This window comes from Pseudophryne corroboree, chromosome 11 (genome assembly GCF_028390025.1).
Source record: "Pseudophryne corroboree isolate aPseCor3 chromosome 11, aPseCor3.hap2, whole genome shotgun sequence".
NCBI lineage: Eukaryota > Metazoa > Chordata > Amphibia > Anura > Myobatrachidae > Pseudophryne > Pseudophryne corroboree.
Genome location: NC_086454.1, coordinates 30,449,315 through 30,476,849, shown reverse-complemented (window position 1 = coordinate 30,476,849; position 27,535 = coordinate 30,449,315). Strand labels below are relative to the sequence as shown.

General features: G+C 47.8%; 1 protein-coding gene across 2 annotated transcripts in view; it reads right to left on the bottom strand.

Annotated features, from left to right (window-relative positions):
* The window catches only part of GALNT18 (polypeptide N-acetylgalactosaminyltransferase 18), a 374,597-nt gene that overhangs the window by 141,816 nt on the left and 205,246 nt on the right, over positions 1-27,535 (bottom strand). For both annotated transcript variants that reach the window (XM_063946432.1, XM_063946433.1), the window contains exons 2-3: positions 19,639-19,831; positions 2,382-2,548 (exon numbers count right to left, since the gene is read on the bottom strand). In XM_063946432.1, the coding sequence (XP_063802502.1) occupies positions 2,382-2,548; positions 19,639-19,831 (360 nt within the window). The remainder of the gene's footprint in view (positions 1-2,381; positions 2,549-19,638; positions 19,832-27,535) is intronic.

The window sequence follows — 27,535 nt, the reverse complement described above, 5'->3', positions numbered from 1 at the left end:
TCCCCACTGATGTACACCATGAGGGCCTGGCGGGGTCCCCACTGATGTACAGCATGAGGGCCTGGGGGGGTCTCCACTGATGTACAGCATGAGGGCCTGGGGGAAGTCTCCACTGATGTACAGCATGAGGGCCTGGGGGGGGGGGGTCTCCACTGATGTACAGCATGAGGGCCTGGCGGGGTCCCCACTGATGTACACCATGAGGGCCTGGCGGGGTCCCCACTGATGTACAGCATGAGGGCCTGACAGGGTCCCCACTGATGTACAGCATGAGGGCCTGGCGGGGTCCCCAGTGATGTACAGCATGAGGGACTGGCGGGGTCCCCACTGATGTACAGCATGAGGGCCTGGCGGGGTCCCCACTGATGTACACCATGAGGGCCTGGCGGGGTTCCCACTGATGTACAGCATGAGGGCCTGGCGGGGTCCCCACTGATGTACAGCATGAGGGCCTGGGGGAAGTCTCCACTGATGTACAGCATGAGGGCCTGGCGGGGTCCCCACTGATGTACAGCATTAGGGCCTGGCGGGGTCCCCACTGATGTACAGCATGAGGGCCTGGTGGGGTCCCCACTGATGTACAGCATGAGGGCCTGGCGGGGTCCCCACTGATGTACACCATGAGGGCCTGGCGGGGTCCCCACTGATGTAGACCATGTGGGCCTGGTGGGGTCCCCACTCAAATACACCATGAGGGCCTGGCGGGGTCCCCACTGATGTACAGCATGAAGACCTGGCAGGGTCCCCAATAATGTACAGCATGAGGGCCTGGCGGGGTCCCCACTGATGTACAGCATGCGGGCCTGGGGGAATCCCCACTGATGTACAGCATGAGGGCCTGGCGGGGTCCCCACTGATGTACAGCATGAGGGCCTGGCGGGGTCCCCACTGAACTACAGCAAGAGGGCCTGGCGGGGTCCCCACTGATGTACAGCATGAGGGCCTGGCGGGGTCTCCACTGATGTACAGCATGAGGGCCTGGCGGGGTCCCCACTGATGTACAGCATGAGGGCCTGGCGGGGTCCCCACTGATGTACAGCATGAGGGCCTGGCGGGGTCCCCACTGATGTACAGCATGAGGGCCTGGCGGGGTCCCCACTGATGTAGACCATGTGGGCCTGGCGAGGTCCCCACTGATGTACAGCATGAGGGCCTGGCGGGGTCCCCACTGATGTACAGCATGAGGGCCTAGCGGGGTCCCCACTGATGTACAGCATGAGGGCCTGGGGGAATCCCCACTGATGTACAGCATGAGGGCCTGGCGTGGTCCCCACTGATGTACAGCATGAGGGCCTGGCGGGGTCCCCACTGATGTAGACCATGTGGGCCTGGCGGGGTCCCCACTCAAATACACCATGAGGGCCTGGCGGGGTCCCCACTGATGTACAGCATGAAGACCTGGCAGGGTCCCCAATAATGTACAGCATGAGGGCCTGGCGGGGTCCCCACTGATGTACAGCATGCGGGCCTGGGGGAATCCCCACTGATGTACAGCATGAGGGCCTGGCGGGGTCCCCACTGATGTACAGCATGAGGGCCTGGCGGGGTCCCCACTGATGTACAGCATGAGGGCCTGGCGGGGTCCCCACTGATGTACAGCATGAGGGCCTGGCGGGGTCCCCACTGATGTACAGCATGAGGGCCTGGCGGGGTCCCCACTGATGTACAGCATGAAGGCCTGGCAGGGTCCCCACTGATGTACAGCATGAGGGCCTGGCGGGGTCCCCACTGATGTACAGCATGAGGGCCTGGCGGGGTCCCCACTGATGTACAGCATGAAGGCCTGGCAGGGTCCCCACTGATGTACAGCATGAGGGCCTGGCGGGGTCCCCACTGATGTACAGCATGAGGGCCTGGCGTGGTCCCCACTGATGTACAGCATGAAGGCCTGGCAGGGTCCCCACTGATGTACAGCATGAGGGCCTGGGGAAAACTGGTACCAATTCATGGATGGCATGAAAGCCTTGGGAATGACGGAAAAAAGTTACAGATGTGTCTATCATGCAGCTTTTTTTTGCTGATAATGTGTCTTGGTGATAACAGAATGCGACTAGGACGCACCAGGAGACTGCGCCGATTAATTTGCTATGTAAGACCGGTATATTGCGCATTGCAGCTAAGATGGATTTCTGGCTAAAAAGAGGCACAACGCTGGCAGAGTCTATGGAACCTGGTGCACCGAGAGAGGCTGTTTGGTGCGACTATACAATTGATGTATGAGGACGTATCTATATCCCTTGTATGGTATTCCCCATGTGCTGAGATTATTTATTGGCAGCTATAGATTGTAACCTCAGTTGCCTGAACACAACCAAAAGAAAGACGACGACAGAAGACGATTGCTAACGTTCACCAAATAGACACCCACAACGCTGACCTACCGTTATTACTGTTGTCATCCACCAAAATGATCTCCTTGAGAAGCTCCTCCGGTGTCCTGTCAATGGCAGAATGGATTGATCTGAGAATCACGGATAGAGCCTCATTCACAAATATGAAGACGATGCTGACCTGGGGGAGATGTTCCGGGTTGGAAAGGTTTTTACATCTGTAACAAGAAAGAGAATGGAGAGAAAAATCAGCGTTTTTTAAATTTTGTGTTGACTTTTAGTAGTAACCTAAAGATACTATTAAACAAGGCCGAAAAGCACACCCTTAGAGAGGGCTGTGTGACGGAGAACCTCGCTGGGCTGGACAGGTGATCTCAATAGTATATTGAATATGCTTAGGCACCACAAGTATAGGAAATGCAGGTGCGGCCAGGCGCAGCAGCCATGTACAAAGCTGGAGAACGATGGCCGGAGGACGCACGCGTCATAGTTAATAAGCTGCGAGCACGCAGAACGGACGTACGCAGCCACTCAGCACGGCATTGCTAAGTAGCAGTGTCATATAATAATTATTATCTGATTATCTGTAGATTCTGTTCTCTTTCAGTACAGATCAAAGCCTACATCTTTGTGCGAGACAAATCTGTGATTACTTCAGCAGCTTGTTCCTCGTCTCACAGAATGATTAATATTCATGAATCTCTCATCTGATCTCACTCAATCTGAGGCTGTTCCAAGTTGTTGTGCTCCTTATAGCTGCGGTTTGGTTCCAGCCGGCGTTGTGCGTCTGCGGATCAGGGTGACTTGTTATTAATACTCGGATTCACAAACCATCTAATTTATCTGCCGTGAAAACCAAAACGTTGCTTTTAGCTGTGATATATGATATAGTATCGGGATATTGGCCGCTGACTGCGCAGAGAATCGGCGGAGGGAGAGGAACGGGAGCTGGATTCCACATCCATATTTATAAGGTGCTATTTTTCATGCCCTCTTGATATAACAAAACTCAGGTCTGTAATTGTATTTACACAGCAGATCTGATGTACTGGAGGGGAACCAAAATAAATCTGCCTGAATAACACCATTTGTGTGGTTCATATATCATATGATGATAGTGCCTCAGGCTGTGGCTCGTCACCTATGTCCATACCACACTATCACTGGGTGACTACAGTGCCTCCTGACATTAGGATGATGCCTCAGGATGTGCCTCGTCACCTATGTCCATACCACACTATCGCTGGGTGACTACAGTGCCTCCTGACATTAGGATGATGCCTCAGGATGTGCCTCGTCATATCTGTATGTACCACACTATCACTAGGTGACTACAGTGCCTCCTGACATTAGGATGATGCCTCAGGATGTGCCTCATCACCTCTGTATATATCACACCATCACTGAGTGACTACAGTGCCTCCTGACATTAGGATGATGCCTCACACTGTGTCACGTCACCTCTGTCCATACATTATCATTAGTAGGATAATGCCTCAGGCTGTGCCTCGTCACCTCTGTATATATCACACCATCACTGGGTGACTACAATGCCTCCTGACATTAGGATGATGCCTCAGGATGTACCTCGTAACATCTGAATATACCACACTATCACTAGGTGACTACAGTGCCTCCTGACATTAGGCTGATGCCTCACACTGTGCCATGTCAACTCTGTCCATACCACATTATCATTAGTAGGATAATGCCTCAGGCTGTGCCTCGTCACCTCTGTACAGTGCATCCGGAAAGTATTCACAGCGCTTCACTTTTTCCACATTTTGTTAATGTTACAGTCTTATTCCAAAATGGAATAAATTCATTTTTACCTTTAAAATTCTACACACAATACCCCATAATAACAACGTGAAAAAAGTTTTTTTGAGATTATTGCAAATTAAGTCACATGTACATAAGTATTTACAGTCTTTGCCATGAAGCTCAAAATTGAGCTCAGGTGCATCCTGTTTCCACTGATCATCCTTGAGATGTTCCTACAGCTTAATTGGAGTCCACCTGTGCTAAATTCAGTTGCTTGGACATGATTTGGAAAGGCACACACCTGTCTATATAAGGTCCCACACTTGACAGTGCATGTCTGAGCACAAACCAAGCATGAAGATAAAAAGGAATTGTCTGTAGACCTCCGAGACAGGATTGTCTCGAGGCACAAACCTGGGGAAGGGGACAGAAAAATATCTGCTGCTTTGAAGGTCCCAATGAGCACAGTGGCCTAAATCATCCGTAAATGGTAGAAGTTCGGAACCACCAGGACTCTTCCTAGAGCTGGCCGGTCGTCTAAACTGAACGATCGAGGGAGAAGGACCCTAGTCAGGGAGGTGACCAAGAACCCGATGGTCACTCTGTCAGTGCTACAGCATTCCTCTGTGAAGAGAGGAGAACCTTCCAGAAGGACAACCATCTCTGCAGCAATTCACCAATCAGGCCTGTATGGTAGAGTGGTCAGACAGAAGCCACTCCTTAATAAACAGCACATAGCAGTCCGCTGGAGTTTGCCAAAATGCACCTGAAGGACTCTCAGACCATGAGAAACAAAATTTTCTGGTCTGATGAGACACTTTGGCGTGAATGCCAGGTGTCATGTTTGGACGAAACCAGTCACCGCTCATCATCAGGCCAATACCATCCCTACAGTGAAGCATGGTGGTGGCAGCATCATGCTGTGGGGATGTTTTTCAGCGGCAGGAACTGGGAGACTAGTCAGGATAGAGGGAAAGATGAATGCAGCAATGTACAGAGACATCCTGGATGAAAACCTGCTCCAGAGCGCTCTTGACCTCAGACTGGGGCGACGGTTCATCTTTCAGCAGGACAACGACACTAAGCACACAGCTAAGATATCAAAGGAGTGGCTTCAGGACAACTCGGTGAATGTCCTCGAGTGGCCCAGCCAGAGGCCAGACTTGTATCTGATTGAACATCTCTGGAGTGGCTGTGCTCCGACGCTTCCCATCCAACCTGATGGAGCTTGAGAGGTGCTGCAAAGAGGAATGGGCGAAACTGCCCAAAGATAGGTGTGCCAAGCTTCTGGCATCATATTCAAGAAGACTTGATACTGTAACCCGAGTATCGTGCAAATGTATTCTTGGCTCAAACCCATGGCAGAGATCCGCTTTGTACCTGTACGATGCAGTGTGTTAGGGAGAAGCTACGGACACTCCGGATGGTAGGGATAGTCTACGGAAAGGGAGGGCGGTAAGGAGTAGAGAGAGGCAGGGCAGTAGAGATGTTATACCTAAACTGTGCGTGTTAGTGAGAAGATAAATGCATTTGGGTAAGGAGGAAACTTAGGGGGTCATTCCAACTTGATCACACGCTGCTGGTTTTCGCAGCACAGCGATTAGGTCACTAATGCGCATGCACCGCAATGCGCAGGCGCATCGTACGGGTTCAAAGTGGATCGGCGCTGGGCAATGGATTTAATGAAGAATCCATTCGCCCAGCTGATCGCAAGGAGATTGGAAGGAAGAAGGTGTTTGTGGGTGTCAACTGACCATTTTGAAAGAGTGGTTGGAAAAACGCAGGTGTGTCCAAGCGTTTGCATGGCATGTGTCAATTCCAGGACCGGACAGGCTGAAGTGATCGCAGCGGCTGAGTAAGTTCTGACCTGCGAACAAAGTAAGGAAAAGGGGATCAGTTTCTCTGGGTGCACTCCTTCCCAAGACCAATAGAAATTTTTGGTATTAGAGCTGTGTTTCTATACTTTTTTATATATATCTATATTAACACTTGATTTATATTACCTACCAATACCCATATGGAATAAATGAACTTTATTAATGTCCCATATGAAGTATTATGACCCTAAATTGGGCCGTAAAAGTGAAGTATAAAAACAATATAGAAAGATAGACGTGAATCAGAAAAGCGGACAAATAAAGAAAAAAGAGAATTTATTTGTCCTAGTGTCAAATAATAAAGAGGATTAAAATCAAAGCCGTGTGCCGCCTGTCATTCATTGATGTTTTATACAGCTTTATATTCCAATGCTATATATCTAAGAAGAAAAGAAATGGGATATATATATCTCTATTTGTGTATTTTTAATGTGATAATCCCTGATTGATAAAATTCTTCATAAATTTATAACGACCTTATTGTATTATGAACAAAATTTGTTCCTGATTTATATATAAGCCTTCTGTTATTTTTGATAAGGGCAAGGATTCCCAGTGCAGAAATTCTGTGCTTCAATCCTACCAGAGATACTTTTAAATGTTGCACCTGGTCCCAGAGTGCTGTCTCGATACAAATGTTGCTAATTTTAAGCACAGTATCTAGCTATATTGTAACCATACTGTCTTGTAAGTAGAGAGCTGCAGCATCTCTTACTGAATATAATATGGTTAGAAATGTTTTTTTATTATGAGCACAATACACATTGAGATCTTTACTATAACAAAGCAGTCATATGTGTCTGTGTAGTGCAAGCGTGTAAAGTTTATTCATTGTGTTATACAGTCTTTCAAACTGATGTCATTGCACAATGATCACACACACACACCTTTCTGAAAAAGATCAATTTATGTTCTCCTGCTCGGATTGTTGTACATTCGTGTGCTATATAGTCCCCATAAGAAATAATGCCTCTATATTCAACTAGTGCTTAATTGTGTGCTGACAGTAATTAAACTTGGTATCCTGTAATATGATCCACAGTTATTAATCACTTTTACCTCCTGCTCAATATGCGTTTTTCTTATACCCATTTCATATTCCACACCCTTCAAAGATGAGGTTATGGGACAATTTCAAGGCTTATAATATTAGTGCAGTGATGACACAGGGCAGTTTGTATCCCTATATACTGGCAGTACTCATATTAAATATCATGTAGCTGGATGCGCAGTAAAATTAAAGCTGGTTTTTATTCCTAAATATCACAGACCTGTGTCAGGGAAACAGCACTTGGGTATAATCACAGTGCACATGTACCACGGGATATTTTAGAAGCTATTATGCAAGTATAATAGTATGGAGCAATTATCTCCTCCTTTATGTTATCAGTGTTTGCATGGTATTTGCATGTAATATTCTGTAACTACGTCTATTGCCACAGGCATATGTAAAAATCAGGGCTGGCCGTGTTACATAGTACCACATAGTTTTACTCTATACTGTGCTAACTGGTATCTCTGCATACCAGTTAGCACAGTATAGAGTAAAACTATGTGGTACTATGTAACACGGCCAGCCCTGATTTTTACATATGCCTGTGGCAATAGACGTAGTTACAGAATATTACATGCAAATACCATGCAAACACTGATAACATAAAGGAGGAGATAATTGCTCCATACTATTATACTTGCATAATAGCTTCTAAAATATCCCGTGGTACATGTGCACTGTGATTATACCCAAGTGCTGTTTCCCTGACACAGGTCTGTGATATTTAGGAATAAAAACCAGCTTTAATTTTACTGCGCATCCAGCTACATGATATTTAATATGAGTACTGCCAGTATATAGGGATACAAACTGCCCTGTGTCATCACTGCACTAATATTATAAGCCTTGAAATTGTCCCATAACCTCATCTTTGAAGGGTGTGGAATATGAAATGGGCATAAGAAAAACGCATATTGAGCAGGAGATAAAAGTGATTAATAACTGTGGATCATATTACAGGATACCAAGTTTAATTACTGTCAGCACACAATTGAGCACTAGTTGAATATAGAGGCATTATTTCTTATGGGGACTATATAGCACACGAATGTACAACAATCCGAGCAGGAGAACATAAATTGATCTTTTTCAGAAAGGTGTGTGTGTGTGATCATTGTGCAATGACATCAGTTTGAAAGACTGTATAACACAATGAATAAACTTTACACGCTTGCACTTCACAGACACATATGACTGCTTTGTTATAGTAAAGATCTCAATGTGTATTGTGCTCATAATAAAAAAACATTTCTAACCATACTATATTCAGTAAGAGATGCTGCAGCTCTCTACTTACAAGACAGTATGGTTACAATATAGCTAGATACTGTGCTTAAAATTAGCAACACTTGTATCGAGACAGCACTCTGGGACCAGGTGCAACATTTAAAAGTATCTCTGGTAGGATTGAAGCACAGAATTTCTGCACTGGGAATCCTTGCCCTTATCAAAAATAACAGAAGGCTTATATATAAATCAGGAACACATTTTGTTCATAATACAATAAGGTCGTTATAAATTTATGAAGAATTTTATCAATCAGGGATTATCACATTAAAAATACACAAATAGAGATATATATATCCCATTTCTTTTCTTCTTAGATATATAACATTGGAATATAAAGCTGTATAAAACATCAATGAATGACAGGCGGCACACGGCTTTGATTTTAATCCTCTTTATTATTTGACACTAGGACAAATAAATTCTCTTTTTTCTTTATTTGTCCGCTTTTCTGATTCACGTCTATCTTTCTATATTGTTTTTATACTTCACTTTTACGGCCCAATTTAGGGTCATAATACTTCATATGGGACATTAATAAAGTTAATTTATTCCATATGGGTATTGGTAGGTAATATAAATCAAGTGTTAATATAGATATATATATAAAAAGTATAGAAACACAGATCTAATACCAAAAATTTCTATTGGTCTTGGGAAGGAGTGCACCCAGAGAAACTGATCCCCTTTTCCTTACTTTGTTCGCATGTAATTTAGGATCAGTGGGTAGCACCAGTCTAAAACTATGTATTTGTAATTCATAAGTTACTAAAGAGACTATATCCCTGTGGCCACTATCTATTATCAGAATATTCTGGTGCGGGATTTCTTTGTGTTTTTTTTTTTTTAAATTTAAGTTCTGACCTGCTCAGAAACTGCACATACTGTTTTTGTACCGCTCGGCTGCACATGCGTTTGCACACTTGCAAAGCTAAAATACACTCCCCTGTGGGCGGCGACAATGCGTATGCACGGCTGCAAAAAGTAGCTAGCGAGCGATCAACTTGGAATGACCCCCTTAGTGCGCTAATAATAAAAGTAACATACGAACGGCGGGAGATAGGAGCTACAGACGCAGGATAGTACACACGGCATACAGAAATGGTGTCCAGGTGAGAAAACATACAAAGACGTAGGGTGGAAGAAAGGGAATGTACAGAAAGGGTGTGCGATAGGGAAAGGATAGGAAGAGGCAAGGCGGTAGAGAGAAGATAGACACACGCAGGGGGGTACAGAGAACCTAAGGAAATGCAGGGCAGTAGTGAGGAGATGCGGGCGGTAGGGAGAGCATAGGCAGACGCAGTACGTAAGGTAACACATAGAAAGAAGCAGGGGGTAGGAAGGGCATACTGTAATGTAGGGGTGGGCTAGGGACACGCAGGGTGTTATAGAGGTATTGTAGATATACAGGTGCGTAGGGAAGACATAGGTAAATGCAGATTATATATCAATACAGAGACCCCTCCCCCTACATAATATCACATACACAGTGTGTGCGCTGGGGTCTTATCATTTAGTCACAGACACAGATGTCAGCCCTGGGTGCCGCTCTCGCTCCCCGGACTCTCTCTCCCTTGGGCACTCCCCCTATATAATATGGATTTATAAGGTGGCGGCGGTGGAGGAGTCCAGGCTCTGGTCCAGCATGTCCGTGTGTGGGGGATCGTGGTGCGGGGGCGGTGCAGCAGTTGCCGCAGGTAAGTGGGTAGGCGTGGGCTGGGGGAGGAGGAGGCGAGAGGTGTGTCCGAAGGATGCTGAGGGATGTCTCGGCTGCCTCTCGTGCGTGGCCACCTTGACACATGAGGAAGATGGAGGTGGGGAGAGCACAACAGCACTACCCGGCTCTGCGGCTGCGGCTCTCACACGCGGCTGCGGGACGCACCAAGCAGCAGTGTGGAGGGAGGCAGGAGCGTGAGGGAGAGCACAGAGCAATCACAGCAGCATTGGGTGGGCCAGACACGTTAGATCTGTGACTCCGCCCAGCATTGTGTCTCTGGGCAGCATTTGAAGATGAGTCACAAAGTCACAGATCTGGCCAAATATATAGCAGGAGTGGTTGGTGCATATCTAGTTTTGGGAGTGTGTAAATATTGCACAACGAAAGTGCGTTTGATGTTGAAGGGGGCGTAGGCCCTTTTGTGGGGGTGAACAGTGCGGGGGTGACCGAGTATGGGGGAGGGTATCTGTGCATGCTGCGGGTGGACGGGGAGGCGTATGTGGGGGTGTGTGCGGGTGGGAGACGGGGCCAGGATGTGGTGGGGTGGGGGAGGGGTGGTGGATGGAGGAGGGGGTGGGAACTGCGTTTGGAGTAACATTGTAGGTGCTGGGGGATGGCCAGGTGCAGGACTGTTGCGTATATGTGGCAGGGGTGCCGGAGGCGCTAGGGGTGGGGAAGGTGTAGATGTACAGTGGGTGGTGCGGCGGGTGGGTGAAGGGCTGAGGTTATGTGGGTGGGAGAGGGGCAGGGGTGGGGGTACGGTGGATGGTGGAGGGGTTCCAGAGGCGTTGCGGGTGGGGAAGGGGCGGGTGTGCCGCGGTTGGTGTTGGGGGTCAGGTGGTGTGGCGGGCCGGTGAGGGGCTGGGGTTACGTGGGTGGGGGAGAGGCAGGAGTGGGGGTGCGGTGGAGGGTGGAGAGGTTCCAGAGGAGTTGCGGGTGGGGAAGGGGCGGGTGTGCCACGGGTGGTGTTGGGGGTCAGGTGGTGCGGCGGGCCGGTGAGGGGCTGGGGTTACGTGGGTGGGGGAGATGCAGGAGTGGGGCTGCGGCGGAGGGTGGAGGGGTTCCAAAGGTGTAGCGGGTGGGGAAGGGGCGGGTGTGCTGCGGGTGGTGTGGCGGGCTGGTGAGGGGCTGGGGTTATGTGGGTGGGGGAGGGGCGGGGGTACGGTTGATGGTGGAGGGGTTCCAGAGGTGCTGCGTGTGGTGTAGGGGCCGGTGTGGGTGGGATGGAGGGAGATATTGCATATGTGTTATACATAGGCAGAATAGAGTAGTGCGTATACAGTTTAAGATAGTGGTGGGTTACTCAGAATGTCACGGCTTATGCGGCTCTGCAGCCACTCCAGCCTCTGGATCTATGCGCTGGGTGTCCCTCTTGTCCACAGGCTCCATCCGCCTGCTACTGCTGCTGGCCCCGCTCCGGTGTCCGCACATAGTGGTCGGGTAAGTATTTGCTGCTGTAGGTCAGGGCGATACCGCTCTGGAGCACGAATGGGCAGAGGAGCGGTTTGGTGTGCATGCTCCCCAGCTCCCTCCAGCATCCCCAGCTCCCTCCATATAGCGGGGACGGGGGATGAGTCCAGGTAGTGGGAGGGGCGCTGTATGAGGGGATGGCGTGGCATACCAGTGTCCGGCAGCGGCTCATGAGTGAGAGGGGACCCAGAAGGAGTGAAGCATAGCGTTTCTAGCAGCTAGCCGCAGCGGCCAATGACAGCGCGGGCTTCCGCCATCTGTTCAATGGCTGACGTCGGAGGGCGGAACCTGGACGGAGCCTTAACCTGGTGCACCTGCTGATGTCTCCGCACAAGCCAGCGGTCTGTACTGGTCTCAGTAATTACATCCTGTGGTACTTTTATCAACAGTAACTATCTATATAGACTATTCGCCTATGTATTCTCCTATCCTCCTATATCTCCCCTATATATTAGGGCAGATCTGTGACTTGACTCCGGCCAGCGATGTAACTCCGCCCAGCATTAGCAAATGAGTCACAAAGTCACAGATCTGGGCTAATAAATAGGAGATAAATTTGCAAAAATCTCAAAAAGATGTTTTCACGTTGTCATTACGGGGTAAGGGGCCTAATTCAGACCTGATCGTAAATGTGCTAAATTTAGCACATCTACAATCAGTCTTCAGACATGTGGGGGGACGCCAGCCAGCGCAGCTTCTGCACGCTGACAGGGAGCTATTCATCGCTGCTTGGGTCGCAGGGGCTGCATGTGACGTCACGCAGCCGCCATGGCCCGCTACCCCCCCCCCAACGGTCCCGGGTACGCCTGTGTTGCCCGGACCGTGGCCCCTAAACGCGGCCAAACGCCACCAACCCGTCCCCTCCCGCCCAGCGACCACCTCTGCCTGTCAATCAGGCAAAGGCGATCGCAGGGCTAAAACGGCCGTCGGCTGTCAGGCATGCGCCAGCGCACTGCTGCACCAGCGCAGTTCAGACCTGATCGCTGCTGTGCGAAAATGCACAGAAGCAATCAGGTCTGAATTAGCCCCGTTGTGTGTAGAATTTTGAGGGAAAAAAATAATTTATTCCATTTTGGAATAAGGCTGTAACATAACAAAATGTGGAAAAAGTGAAGCGCTGTGAATACTTTCCGGATGCACTGTATATATCACACCATCACTGGGTGACTACAGTGCCTCCTGACATTAGGTTGATGCCTCACACTGTGCCACGTCACCTCTGTATATGCCATATTATCACTAGGTAACTACACTGCTTCCTGGGGTTAGGACGTTGCCTCAGACTGTGCCTCACCACCTCTACATATACCAAACTATCGCTGGGTGACTATAGCGCCTCCTGACATTAGGATGATGCCTCAGACTGTGCCACATTATCACTAGGTGACTACAATGCCTCCTGAAGTTGGAATGATGCCTCAGACTGTGCCTCTGTACATACCACATTGTCACTAGGCGACTACAGCGTCTCCTGACATAAGGATGATGCCCTAGACTGTACCTCGTCACCTCATTCCATACCACATTATCACTGGGAGAATACAGTGCCTCCTGATGTTAGGATGATGCCTCAGCCTGTGCCTCGTCACCTCCGTACATACCACATTATCACTGGGGGGCTACAACAAGTCAGGGTTGTATATTGCATGTCTTGTGCATATCTCCCCACATAGCGTCAGACACATTTTGCGCTTATGTCGGCATGAAAATACATTTAAGAAGCATCAAGATACGCTTCAAGTGTTGTGGCCAACTGAAGAAACTCATCATCTTCATCATCATCAACCGCGGAAACTGAAAACACTGCAAATAAAACTAAAAATCACACAGCAGCACTCCTGACATTCATCTCAGCTTTCCCTATAGCACAAGTGGCCAATCACAGCTACCTATAGTAATGCCACAGGCATAAGTATAGGCACGTGATGGCAGAATGTCGCCCCCCCCACCCTGTCATGTGACCGGAGCAGCCTGCGCTCTGTGTAATGTGGCCTGTAGTAATATGACTAGTAGACAGGACAATAGCTTTGGGCTGGGGGCCATCCCATGTTACGTATGGGACTTACAGTGTCACGTATTGGGACACTTCATGGTATGGCCCACTGACAGACAACCCTGAGGCGGCCTACTAGTAGTGTGAGTCCTCAGAGAGCTGATGCGTCCGTTGCTATGGTTACTAAGCGTTCCCAGGCTGCACTAATGTGTCCGGCTCCTCATCCAGAGTGCACAGGTCTGAACGCACATTATAGACAAAGGACAATATCGCACAGAGGGAAAACACTTCTGCAAAGTCTCTCGCACACAATTTATTAAAGGGGACAATTTACTAAAGGTCAAAAAGCATTATTGGCAAGAAAAACATATATTTGTGCCACGTATTACTTTTTCCTGTTGCACCAAAGGGTTACTGCCTGTACCATGGCATGGGGAAGCAACAAACACTGAGGTGGTATAACGGTTCTGTCATCGCCGTAACTAGGGGGGGGACATGTAAAAATCTGCTTTATTATTTCCATACAGCATTTTGCAGTGTTTACAAGGTTTTTCGATTTTTATTTTCATTTTAATCTAAATACGTTCTCATTATCGTCTTTTCCTGTCACCAGATGACACGTGCGCATATTTACAGACGCTGGCTCAGAGAAGCGGTCAGTTACCCCTTAGCCAGAGCGCTGAGGGCCCGTATCGCTTTGCTACCCGGCGATATTATCGGTAAGTAGCAGCGATAATTGACATCTGTTACTACGAGAATCATCCTTACAGCCAGAGAACGGGGAATATTCAGTAAATGTGCCATTTGCCCCCGTTAGGCGGGTCACTAAGCTTTGACACATCTACCCCATACTGTTACATTGTGGGGCATCTTGTTATGGAGTACATTAAGGGGGACATGTGATAAAAGGGGAGAAGTGAGCCAGTGGAGAAGTTGCCCATGGCAACCAATCAGCTGCAATGTATACCTTTACAGTATGCAAATTATAAATGCTACGTCAATGCTGATTGGTTGCCATGGGCAACTTCTCCGCTGTCTTACTTCACCACTTTTATCACTGCTTAGTACATGTCCCCCTAAGCCTCTCCTGCATTAGCAAAGTTTGCTGCAGCAGAAAGATGGAAAAAGCTGGATCCATCCTCAATATATAAATCGGATCCACAATAAATTCACAGAGTCACAGACAGAAATGCCAGATCCATCGCACACTAGGGGCTACATGTAATAGCCTGAGAGCTGCCGGAGGTGCGGGACAGGTTGGTTTTGCCTTGTAAATGATTACGGCTTTAAAAAGACGAGCAGACTAGCACAAAGTTCCGCACCCAGGGCTGCCATCAGAAATAGCAGTGCCTGGGACTGCCGGAATAGGCAGAGCCCCCTCTACTCCCACCTTCCGCTCCCCCTGCAGACCCCACAGCTTACCGTTCTGAGCGCTGCGCTGGTCCCAGGAAAAGGCTGCAGGACATCAGGTGGCGCCCCTGAGCATGAACGCAGCAGGCCAGGAGTTAGGACCGCAGCAGCGGCGCAGGGAAGGTCCGGGCACTGGAGAGGCAGCTATAGAGAGAAGGCACTGGTGCCATTTCAAATTTGGAGCTGGCTGCGAGCCAATCGGAGCTCGCGGACCAGCAGCCAACCAGGAGCAGCCATTCCTTATTGACAGTCCGCAAGCTCTGATTGGCTTGCGGCCAGCTCCAAATTGAAAATGCCACCCGCACTGTGCCGCTATTGCTGCCTGCGGTGGCACCAATTTACACCGCTGCTATCCAGGCCCCCTCGCAGTCCAGGCCCGGTAATCGATTCCCAGCAGTCCCCTCTGACGGCGGCCCTGCCCGCACCTCTGGCAAATCAGAGGCTATTACATTTAGCCCTAAATGTTTTCTGATGTTTGGGCTTTTTCAGCACATTTAGTATTGATCGGTCTTTCTGGGGGGGGTTATATTGTTTCTGTGCAGGGTAAATATTGGCTGCTTTATTTTTACACTGCAAATTAGATTGCGGATTGAACACACCCCATCCAAATCTAACTCTCTCTGCACATGTTACATCTGCCTCCCCTGCAGTGCACATGGTTTTGCCCAATTGCTAACAAAAATCCTGCTGCGATCAACTTGGAATCGCTCCCAATTATATTAATACTTTTATTTCAATTCTCAATACATCAAGATGCCATAACTGGAAAGCGCTGGACTGATGGAAAAGTCTGGAGAGACAGAGGTCGGACGGTGGTGCTTTGTGCCTGAGACAGACAAGTTGTGGCCCTTTAAATCCCAACAAGCTGCAGATTACAGTTTGTAGTTAGTCAATCAGCTAATTTGTTTTTAATTAGATGAGAAAATCATTACTCCTGACCCCCATTACACTGGAAGCTGATACACTGTATATGATTGGATTACTGTTTATACTGATAAATGCCAGAAATACAGGTACAGAGCATTATATAGATAGAGCCATCACTTTGAAAGTGACGGGGGGCCGTGCATGAAAACCGCTGGTCTGTCAAAAAGGCAATGTGACCCTAATTGGAGGAGCGCTTCCTGTAAGACGTCTTACCTAGAGCCTGATATGCTGCATGAGTAATACAATGAGGCGCTCAGGGCCTTCTTTACAGCATTTTAGAGCCTGGGCAAAGCAATGCACTGAGGCCCCTCATCCACCCAAAAATCAGAACATGTCCCTCCTGCGGACCTGTGCTGTCTCTCCAGATGGTTCCAACAGTGAAGGGCTATCAGCACTCTGACTGGTGGACAGCTCCAGCCATCCACCATGCTGAGAGCCATTCTTTTCCTATGGACTCAGTGGGCCCTTGTCCAAGGGCCCCGGGAGTAAAGGGGCCCAAGACTGATAGCGAGGATCCCTTTTTTCCCAGGGGTACCAGATTTTTGAAAATCGACCCTGGGGAACAGGAGAAACTGACTTCAAAGCAGTGGTCTCCATCTGAGCCTGTTAATTGCTCTTCTCTGCAAGGTCTCTCGGATTCTGCGGTTTACTCCAAATGCTGGGACTCTTCCCTTTCGGTGGACACTGGCAGCCTGTCTCTACTATGCCCAGACCCAGAACCAGAGATATCAGCCTTCCAGCAGCCGGTCCCTGCTCCTGCTCCACACGCCTGGTATGCAGGTTTATGTTTTCGTCAGTGGAATGCTCTGGCTCCTGAACTCTGATCCCCAAGTCCCCAGTACCGCCTGACAGGTGTCCCCAGTACCTCCTGACAGGTGTCCCCGGTACCTCCTGACAGGTGTCCCCGGTACCTCCTGACAGGTGTCCCCGGTACCTCCTGACAGGTGTCCCCGGTACCTCCTGACAGGTGTCCCCGGTACCTCCTGACAGGTGTCCCCGGTACCTCCTGACAGGTGTCCCCGGTACCTCCTGACAGGTGTCCTCGGTACCTCCTGACAGGTGTCCCCGGTACCTCCTGACAGGTGTCCCCGGTACCTCCTGGAAGGTGGGACTCTCTAGTTTTTTATCCCACTGAAAACTAAGAAATCTATTTCAAGGAACTGGAGATATCAACAGCCAAGCAAGCTGCCCTCCCACCGGAAAATGATGAATAGTAAGCCCACTCCACTATCCACCCCTCCCCTGCGTATTACACACCCCATACCACCCTGGAAGTCATGTACCGGGGCCCCTTCATTCAGCCCAATGCCCCCTTATACAGCTCCCTCCCGCCCCGTCTCCACCATCTGTGCAGGAAAGGAGTAATTAGCAGAAATTACTGCTCCAGGTCCGACATGCTGAGCGGAAGATAGAACACCCCCTACCGCCCGCGGGACATCAAATCTCCCGCTGATAGCACCCCCCCCCCCTTCTGCTGGAGGATGGGTAGGGGCCCCAGTGCATTGCTGTGCCCAGGGGTCTACACTGCTGCAAAGACGTCCCTGCCTGGGCACGGTGTCATTGAACACTCTCGTAGCTATAGAGGAGTTTTCCATCTCACAACCGGTAACCTTGTGATTCCTTACTCTGCGGTTTGGTTCTTAGATTATAGATATTTTAGCTTAATGTCAATATGCGTCATTTTTCTGGTGTCAGCATATACGACTGCCGTGCCCAAGTCTTAAGCCCTCTATACAAAGATTAATGACAATGTATAGCAGAAATAATAATACGTAGGAGCCTCTCACAGGCTGCTCTCCAGCCCTCTACCCAATACGGGATCAATAACAACCAACCAACAAGCTGTAACCAAACCTGCTGAGCACATATTTTATTGTATATATGAATACTCACTAGAGTATAGGTGTAAGGCAGGCCTTAATATGCTACAGAGGATTATCAGCAGAAACTGACACATACGTCAGTCTGCCTAATTGAATAAACGGTTACATTTCATTTTATCATTTACATTAATTATATTTGATGCATTTTATATTGGTTTATGCTTATATCGAGAGAACGCTACAATACGGATGCTTTGTTACAGGCGAGTAAAGCTGGGGCTGAAGGAGGCACGCTGCAACGACAGGACAGTGTGGCCTTGGGAACGTCGCTGCTCAGCCAATCTGCCGCTAATATGGGCGGTGATTAGACGGAACATAACGCCGCCAGCAAATGATGCATTTTATGTTACACTCTCCCCTTTGTCCCTTTTGTTTCCTGAAAACTAATTTACTGCAAGTGTCCTTGTAGGAGATAAGACTGCTTTGTCAGAATGCCAGGTCCTAAGAACAAGTCTGCACAATGGAACATTTAAAGTGCACCTGTAACTTAGATGCAGCAGAGGAAGCCATGTTGTGTCATTGAGCAGTATTCAGGCAATCGGATCACTTTGGGTCTCACGTCAGAGTGATGCCGCTAGTTCCTAACGCAAGGAAAAGCGGCATTCTCAACAGTACGGCTGCTTCCGCTGTGCTTAAGTGACAGCAACACTCTAAATCTCCTGTACAATAGGTGGCTAGGTAGAGGGGAGCATCATTTGGAGGGGGTGTTGAACTGGACCTTCAGCATGGTCCCACAATGGGGGAAAAAGTAAGATACTGATCAGACACAAATCTGGTGCTGGCGTCATGCTCATCTATATACAAGAGTGTCATTACAAGGGCAGGGCTTATAAGGGTGGTTGGCCCCCGGCTTCTTTTACGCAGAGTCCAGTAGTCTCCCTGGTCTAGACCGCAGGACCTCACAAGGGAACATAGAATCCAAGATAAGATGATTGAAGGTCACAGCCTTCAAAAAGGAGCCCACTCAGAGGCTGCCGCATAGTGGCAGACACAAGAAGTGAAGGTCAGGGTCCTGTAGCCAGACTGGGATGAACATAATGGAACAGATGAGTTATATAGAATTATCTTGAGTTACTGGGTTCCAATGTATAGGCCGACAGGCAATAGGTCGACCCCATATGGTCAACGTGCATTAGATCGACAGGTACACAAGGTCAGCATGGTCAAAAGGTCAACAGGTAAAACATACACAGTGCTTAAAGTTGTGAGATACAAATGGTCAACAAGTTTTTTTTATGTATTTGGGAGCCATTTTGTATGTTCAACCATATCTAAGCACAATCAGTGGAAACGTGTCCCCATGTGGGCTCGCTTTTTTTTTGGGGGGGGGGGGCTCATGTTTTTCCAACTTTTGCTCGATTTACTATCCACGTGGACTACAATTGGGAATAGTAACCTTGCTTGAAGCATGGCAAGTGAATTGACCATTTGTGTGTTGACAACTGTAATCTCGCCCTTCTACCCATTGACCTTTTAACCCTAACAACCTCATGCATGTCTACCATATGGGGTCGACCTAATGACGGTCTATCTAGACAGTGTAGCTCTTCTATACCACCCCAGACTTACTACGGAAGGGACATGGGTTAGCTCATAAATGTCTCAGAGGGATTACAAGGTGGATAATTGAAGAACAACTGGTTGATGAGCACCTATTTCCTAGCTGTGAAAAGTGACATCATGGTGAAATCATGGGAAATACACAGTTAATACGAGGGACTGAGGCTGCCCAGTATTCTCCAGAAATGTGGTACAGGAGCATGCAATGCAGTGGGTGTGGGCTAGAAGGAGACTTCTCTCCGAGCATCATCAACTTTTTGAAGGTCTACAAGTGACTGCCTATCGTAACACAGTTCCTGAGGAAAAGTGGGACAGTGACGAATCAGAGTTGAGCAGTGGTCAGTCTTGGCAGATGCATCGACTTACCCTGTAGGCCGCAGGTCTGGAAGAGGCCTGTCCAGAGGCAAGCGGTCACTCAGGTAAGCGTTGTACCCATAGTACTGGAACTGTTTTAATGCAATCCTTCTGTTCTCAGGGCTGAGGTCCTGACCCCAGTGTGCAAAGAGTGAGGAGTCTGTGAAGGGTTCGACAACGGCGTCTTCCATCTTCTGCGGGGCCTCTGTAAAACAAGGACACCGGGATTTAAGTATATAGCTCAGTCAATAAACAGAACAACAATACCTAGAGGAATGAATGACCGTGGAAAAGTCATCAGTCTCCTACTCTCAGTGTAGGCCCCCTCTTTGTGGGCATAAACAATATTCACGGGAATGCAGCCTATGACAACAATGAGGCATGAGGCACTATGGGGGTTGTTTAGAGTTGTTCGCAAACAATAAAAAAAGTTAGCAATTGGGCAAAAGGGAAGGGGGTGGGGGACTCTTGTGAAAATACTGTAGTTGGAGTTATTTTATCATTTACCATAGAAAGCTACTTGTAACCCGTAGGAGGATGGTTCTTAGATCTCCATTAGCCGACGAGCGCCAGCAAAACCCTCAACTGCCAAAACGCGTTTAAGTCTGTAAATAGGTAATTTGCGTGATAAGAGCCCAGGCGTCTAATCTGTAGTAACCATCACTTACTAGGGCGGCAATGGATCGGGTCAATTAATATTTTATCATGTTTACCTTAGCTGAACTGACAAAGCGCGCCGGGCACCCTCCTAAAGGTGCACGTGTCTGCAGTATAATGAATATTGGATAAGGACGGCGCAGCGATTGTTTTGGATGAACTGTAGGAATTTTAATGCTTAAATTATGCATTAGTTTGACGGGTGCTTTGTGCTGAATCCCCAGGAATCGGGATGGCTTTAAACGATAAAAGACTGAAACTCCTGCTCTGCAATCTGTACTTAGCTCAGTATGGGAGCGCTACCTGCATTATTCTGCACAAAAGTTCCGCAAAATAACTAAGCGAGGTCCTTCTGCACCAAAATCCTTAATAATCGTCATGTCTATCTATATAAGTTACAGCATGTGCGAGAACAGCAAGTCAATGCCATTAAGGGAGTGCATTTAACCACCGAGCCGCTTTCGCTATAAAAGTGCTCCCTTCTAGGAAGTATCTCCAGAAATGGTGCAATCCTGTATCTATGAGAACAGTAATGTTAGACCCAGTGTGCAGTTATGCTATATCTCTACAATGGGCCTGAAATGTGCAAAACGAGGAGTTTATTATCAGAGCAGTGTTACCCTGCAATTGTGTATACTTTATTCATGATCTGCTCTTACATGGCCGAGTGTCCTGCATCACTGCCCTGCTGCACAGCTTGTTGGTAAATACACCTTTAAAGCTCGCATATAGCAATTACGCAGTAGCAGCGAGCATCTAAAAGTGATTACCCTTTTCATGAAATTGCAGATTTGCATTATGCAGCTGAACTAGGATGAATTCCCTAATGTGATTAGAGCCTAAACAAGGTTAGATTAGCATATGTAATTTTCTGGAAGGAAAACGATAGCAAAAATGGGGAAAATGCATCGATTTCTGGACATTAAATTCAATGAAATTTGGCTGTCAGCAGATGGAGATAAGGCCACAATTTACTTCTTATACCAAAAAGACCTTTAAATGCGTTTAAATCCTTCGCCCGTGCATGTTTTGCATTATAAATACATTTTCCATAGTAAACGCTATTTCTGAGCTTTTCATAAAGGAATATCTTGTGCTTAGCAAAGAATTAGGAGCCTTATTCCGCCTATCGGGAGCTGGAAACATGGGACATAATACCGGACATCCTACAGGGAGAATTAACTGCGGCACCGCGTCTGGGGTTATAAGTGACCCTCTCTGTGCCCATCAGGGGTACAAGCGTGCAGCTATATTCTATGGCCTCATAATGTACAGATCACATCATCAGAGCTTGCTGCCGGGTGCAATATAAACTGCTTGGGTTCCGGATGACAGGTCGACAGTCATTAGATCAACTGTCAATAGGTCAACCCTATATGGTCAACCAGGACCGAAACTGGGATTTGTATCAACTGGGGCAAGGCAGTAATCTAGTGCTGTATGCATGGGCCACCTATATCCTGCGTACTGTAGCTCACAATACAGTAGGTGATCAGATACTCTACTGTTCAAGGAAATATATGTATCCAATGGTCGGGCCATTCCTGCTGCCTGGTGCCCTCCTCATTCCAGCGCCCAGGGCATATGCCCCCTTAGCGCGCCCCCCCTCCCTAGTTGCGGCCCTGTGATCAACAGGTACGAAGGTCGAAAGTCTGAAATGGTCAACACGTTTGTTTTTTTTTGTCATTTTTCTTTAAACTTTTTTATCCTTGACCAACCACGTGGACTACTAATGGGAATAGTAACCTGTTCCGAGCACAGCGGTAGCAGAGCGAGGCTCCTTGCCCGAAGCATGGTACAGGTTTCCACTAATTTGGCTTACATGTGGTTAAACATACAAAAAGACATAGAAAAAAAAAACTGTGTTGACCGTTTGTTTGTGTCGCCCATTTCCATGTCAACATTTTGCGTGCATCAACTGTTTGTACCGGTCACCTTTTTGTGGTGTCTAGCCCTTTCATTTTGACCTACCTACCCTGTTGACCTACCGAGCCAGTAGACCTACTGCATGTTGACCATATGGGGTCAATCTGTTGACTGTTGACTCAATGATCCACACCCAAACTGCTTCACCTACAGATTGGCCAGTGGACAGGTTAAGGGACTATTTCAATTAAATATAAAATAAGGCAAAGGTTCCGGCTGCCCAGTCCTCGGAACAGCCCCGGCATTCAATGTTCTTACTTGTCAATCTTTGTATGCAGCAGGCAGACCGCTCAATGGTATTTAAATGATCTGAAACCACCCACAATTCCTGCCCAAGGTGACCATGAAACTGTACTGAGAGCCGAAGCTGAATTCAAACAGAGATCAAACAATTTATAATCTGCCTAAATCTCGCTCCCCTCCGCTCGCAGGCATGAGAAGAGCTACAGATTACAGCAACGGGGTCATTGCGCTTTTCCAGGACCTACATTAATTAAAATGCGATAGAGAACATACTGCACAGCAAATTAATTTTGGGCACGGGACCATCTCCTGGGCCTGCTGGAATCCTGATGGAGGAGTGACACTTGGTGACATTGTCTGGGCTAAACTTCACTTAATGCAAACCCATTGAAATATATAAAGTCTGGATTCCACTAATTTCCCCAAAGTCTTTCATTTCCACTTTCATGTGCGAGAGCTGTGATGTGGAGTCCCTGGCTAACCACGCCGTTCTGCCGGAGAGCAGGAACACAAATTCTACAAGGAAGTGATTGATGTCAATATTACGCTCCATCAGCTTTTCATTAGGAGACATCCCAGCCGGAGCGCGCTGGAAACTGCCATTTATAGATAATTCTGCCACATGCCAGCCCTCAATAGGAGACATCTGGAAAAGTCAAACTATCTGAATATATGGACTAGGAGACACTTCAGACCCTTAATTTAACCCTTCATTTTCAGGGTCTGCCATTTGCGGCTGTTGTTTCCAAAAAGATAAGTGCGCAGGTCGCCTACCTACAGCGCAGGCGGCCATTATGCAGCAGAAACAGTATTGCTGAAAATGTGGATGTCACCAAACAATAACAGATCTCACATCAGCTGTCCCTGTTTTAGTGATACAGTCCCGATTTCATGACCATGAGATGTGTGAGCCATTGGGAAGGGCTCATTGTTACTGCGTGGGCCGATTGCTATTGGTGCTTTTGTTGATGTTGGCCGATATGTACTATATAATAACGTATATCCGCCAGACCTGGGAATCCCATTGTGTTACTGACACTGTGCGACAAGGAAAACCAAAACTTTTAACACTTTGGGTTCTGTATTAAATGGATTTCATGTAATGGGGTCTCACGGCCGATAATCACGATGAATATTTAGGTGAAGCGCTTAAGGCAGTGATGGCTGACCTGACGCACTTTGGGCTGCACCCGGAGACCCTCCAACCTTCAACAGGGACAGACATTATTCCCCATCTCAGCGGTAAGGTAAAACAACACATACAGAAGGAGCCCTGCTCATCTATCCCTTTAATAGGATTTAATTGAGCCAGGGCAGTCGGACTTAATCCCCTGCTGTATTGTTCTCTCTGTATTGTATTGCAGCGGAGAACAATAGATGAAAGGCTTATGCTAATAAACCTTGGTGCACCAAGGTGCAGCAAAGAAGCCAAGATAAGAGTGGCTCCATCTGTAAAACAATCGGCGGCTATCTTTACTAACATAGCACCTAATGCTACAGGTAGAACCGACAGATCTGACAATGACGCAGGTGCCCGGGCCACGGGAAGGGGTGAGTGGGGGGGGAGGGTGGCAGAGGGACACAGGAGAAGGCGGAGTGGGCCGCCTGCTGCCGGGACAATCCTATGTATGATATATAAAAACGGTATTCGGTTGATAGCGCTACAGGAAAAATACAGACAGACAATACTGTAGGTCGACCCAAAAAGGTCAACATTTTTTAGCTTTTTCATCATTTACGGTCCACGTGGGCTACGACTGGGAATAGTAATCTAAACAGAGCACAGAGGTAGTGGAGTGCGGCACCTTGCGGCAAGCGAATCGAGCCCGCAACGGTACGTTTCCACTAATTTATCTCAGATATGGTGAAACGTACGAAATGGCGCAAAAAAAAAATTGTCAACCATTTTTGCGTTGAACATTTTCATGTCAACCTTTTAACCCTGTCGACCTGCATGTCGACCATTTGGGGTCGACTTATTTATTATCTTTTTACTGTAGATCTATTGAGCCACACCCGTAAAATCTCTGCTAACAGCATCCACATGTATAAAGGATTCTCTGTGATACTAATGAAGGGAGAGGTAACACCGACCAATAAGCAATTAGGTTCCCACCAAGGATCCAGTGGACACTAAGCGATACATTTATTAAGGTACGAGATTTTTAGAACTGGTGATGTTGCCGATAGCAACCAATCAGATTTTACTTAATATTTATCTAGATGATTTTAGAAGAAAATAGAATCTGATTGGTTGCTATAGGCAACATCACCTAAAAGACTCCCACCGTAGTAAATTTACCCCTGAGGGTCAAAATCACCCTAGATCTTTATTTGTAACAAAAGTAGGGGGAATGGAGTCCTAACCAGTATGGTCACGGGGCCCCATGGGCTCTTAATCTGACCCTAGGCCCAAGGAAGAAGATGAGCTGATCAGGCACATTCCGGATCTATTCACGAAGCAGTGATAAGAGTGGAGAAGTGAGCCAGTGGAGAAGTTGCCCATGGCAACCAATCAGCTGCTCTGTATAATTTTATAGTATGCAAATTATAAACGTTACTTCAATGCTGATTGGTTGCCATGGGCGACTTATCCACACTTTTCACTACTTCATGAATAGATTCCTCCATCCTGGTGAGCTCTCACTGCCTGGGGAGCAGGCCTAGGACCACCAAGCTGTCTCTGTGCCTCACAAATCACCTCAATGTACGTTACCGGCCTCTCCGCAGCCCCAGATTTTCCACGGAAACCAATGTACAGTTTACACAGACACAAGCAGTCATAGATGTCGCATTAGCTCAGACGAGCTGTACACACAGAAGCCGCAGATGACTTTTATTCCACAGAACAGAGGATACACCTGTCACATTGGAGGCACCAATGTCATTTGCCTCGGCTTGTTGTCTCCATTAACTCCGCTCTGACTGACACATTCAATTAGCGCTGAACACAACCCCCCTCCCCCACACATACAACCCCCCTCCCCCCACGGGAAGTGTTATGTGACTATCAGGGAGTTTATTATAAGTCCCCATCTGATCGCTGATGTTACAGAGTGGGGGGCGCGTAGTGGGAGCGTTGCTCTTTTATCACCACACAAAAGTAAACATATTCTCTGTGTGCTAATGTAACATCATTACCGTTTCTAATTAGAATAAGCACATTAAGTAATTAACTGTCAAACGGTAATGTAAGGGAGCGCTGCAAAGTAATTACTAGAGACTTATCTCTGGCCCCACAAAGCTGAAACCTCTAATAGAACTTTTACGTATCAATTACACAGAACTTTGACGGATTTCTTCTTCCCAAACGCCGCGTCTGAGGCATTCCGCTTATGGTGCAACAATGCGGCCGCTGACGCCAGGACACAGACGGCGCAGAGCTGGATGTTACTGGGTAGGGTGGCTACAGGAAGTCTGTCCTTGTATGTTTTGGAACTTAAAGAAGATCCTGAATAAAGTCCACACAATTGTCACACATGGGACTGGGGACATTGTAATATTTACAGGGGTCTCTAAAGCCGGGTACACGCGGGTGCGAGCGGCAATCGAGACAATATCCTTTGAGCCGGACTGTCGGTACAACACTGCACGATTTAAAGAACGGCAGAACGATATATTGTTCCGTCCTGCATTAGCGTACACCAAGTCACGTGTCAAATAGACCGGTTTGCTGTGCAGCACGGCCAACCGAACAACGCCGCATGTGACTGCAGGAGCGTGCAAATCACTCGTACACACTAGGCGATGTAGGTGATTTGTCATTACGAAACGGCAACTCGTCCCGATACCGCTCCAGTGTGTACCAGACAATCTGCGAACGAGGCAGCTTAAGCAGGAGACGATTTAATGGCTACTTAAGGAATGACAACTTTATAAAAGATATTTTATTATTATGCTAATAAACATCATCTCGGACACTCACAACGCATGATCTGCTTGGCTATACAAAGCAATTTAATACATTATCACTTGTATACAGGATGCCACAAAGCAAACTATTTCTTTTCCTTTTATGGGGAAACCACATTACATGTAATAACTACTGTAGCTGAATACCCGTGCTTCACTACGGGATGAGGATGGTAAATTAGAATTATAGTTGTTTGTTAATTTACGTTGGTTGGAGATCTAGTATATAGGCATATCTTGCTTACATAACCCACTTTGTGTAGTGGCCGGATCCCTTTTTGGTCCCCCAAGGGACCCTGGTCTTCCCACTATACAACTCTCAGTCTGTGGCTTTTTGCTGCCTCCATTCCCCTCCTCACGTCATGTCACTGCCCCTGTCACATGCAGCCCTGTCCTCACTAACACATCACTCATCTCCTGATATACTCTGTGCTGCTGGGGACCCTGCTCCTTCCACTATATAACTCTCAGTCTGTGGCTTCCTGTTGCCTCCATTCCCCTCCTCACGTCATGTCACTGCCATTGTCACATGCAGCCCTGTCCTCACTAACACATCACTCATCTTCTGATATACTCTGTGCTGCTGGGGACCCTGCTCCTCCCACTATATAACTTTCAGTCTGTGGCTTCCTGCTGCTTCCATTCCCCTCCTCACATCATGTCACTGCACCTGTCACATGCAGCCCTGTCCTCACTGACACATCACTTATCTGCTGATATACTCTGTGCTGCTGAGGACCCTGCTCCTTCCACTATATAACTCTGTCTGTGGCTTCCTGCTGCCTCCATTCCCCTCTTCACATCATGTCAGTGCCCCTGTGAAGTGATCGATTTATTTACAGTTTCTTATATAGCGCAGCAAATTATGCATCTCCTGATATACTCTGTGCTGCTGGGGACCCTGCCCCTCCCACTATATAGACCCTGCCCCTCCCACTATATAACTCTCTGCGTGTGGCTTCCTGCTAACTCCATTTCTATCCTCACATCATGTTATGGTCACGGTCACAAGAAGCCCTGTCATCACTGACATATCATGCATGTACTGATATAGTCTGTGCTGCTGGCCCACCCCTAGGGTTGGAGGGGTGTGTTATCCCTACAGTGTTTGTTCCCAGATTATAAATCATGTATACCAAGTTTGGTGTAAATTGGTCCAGGCATTCCGGAG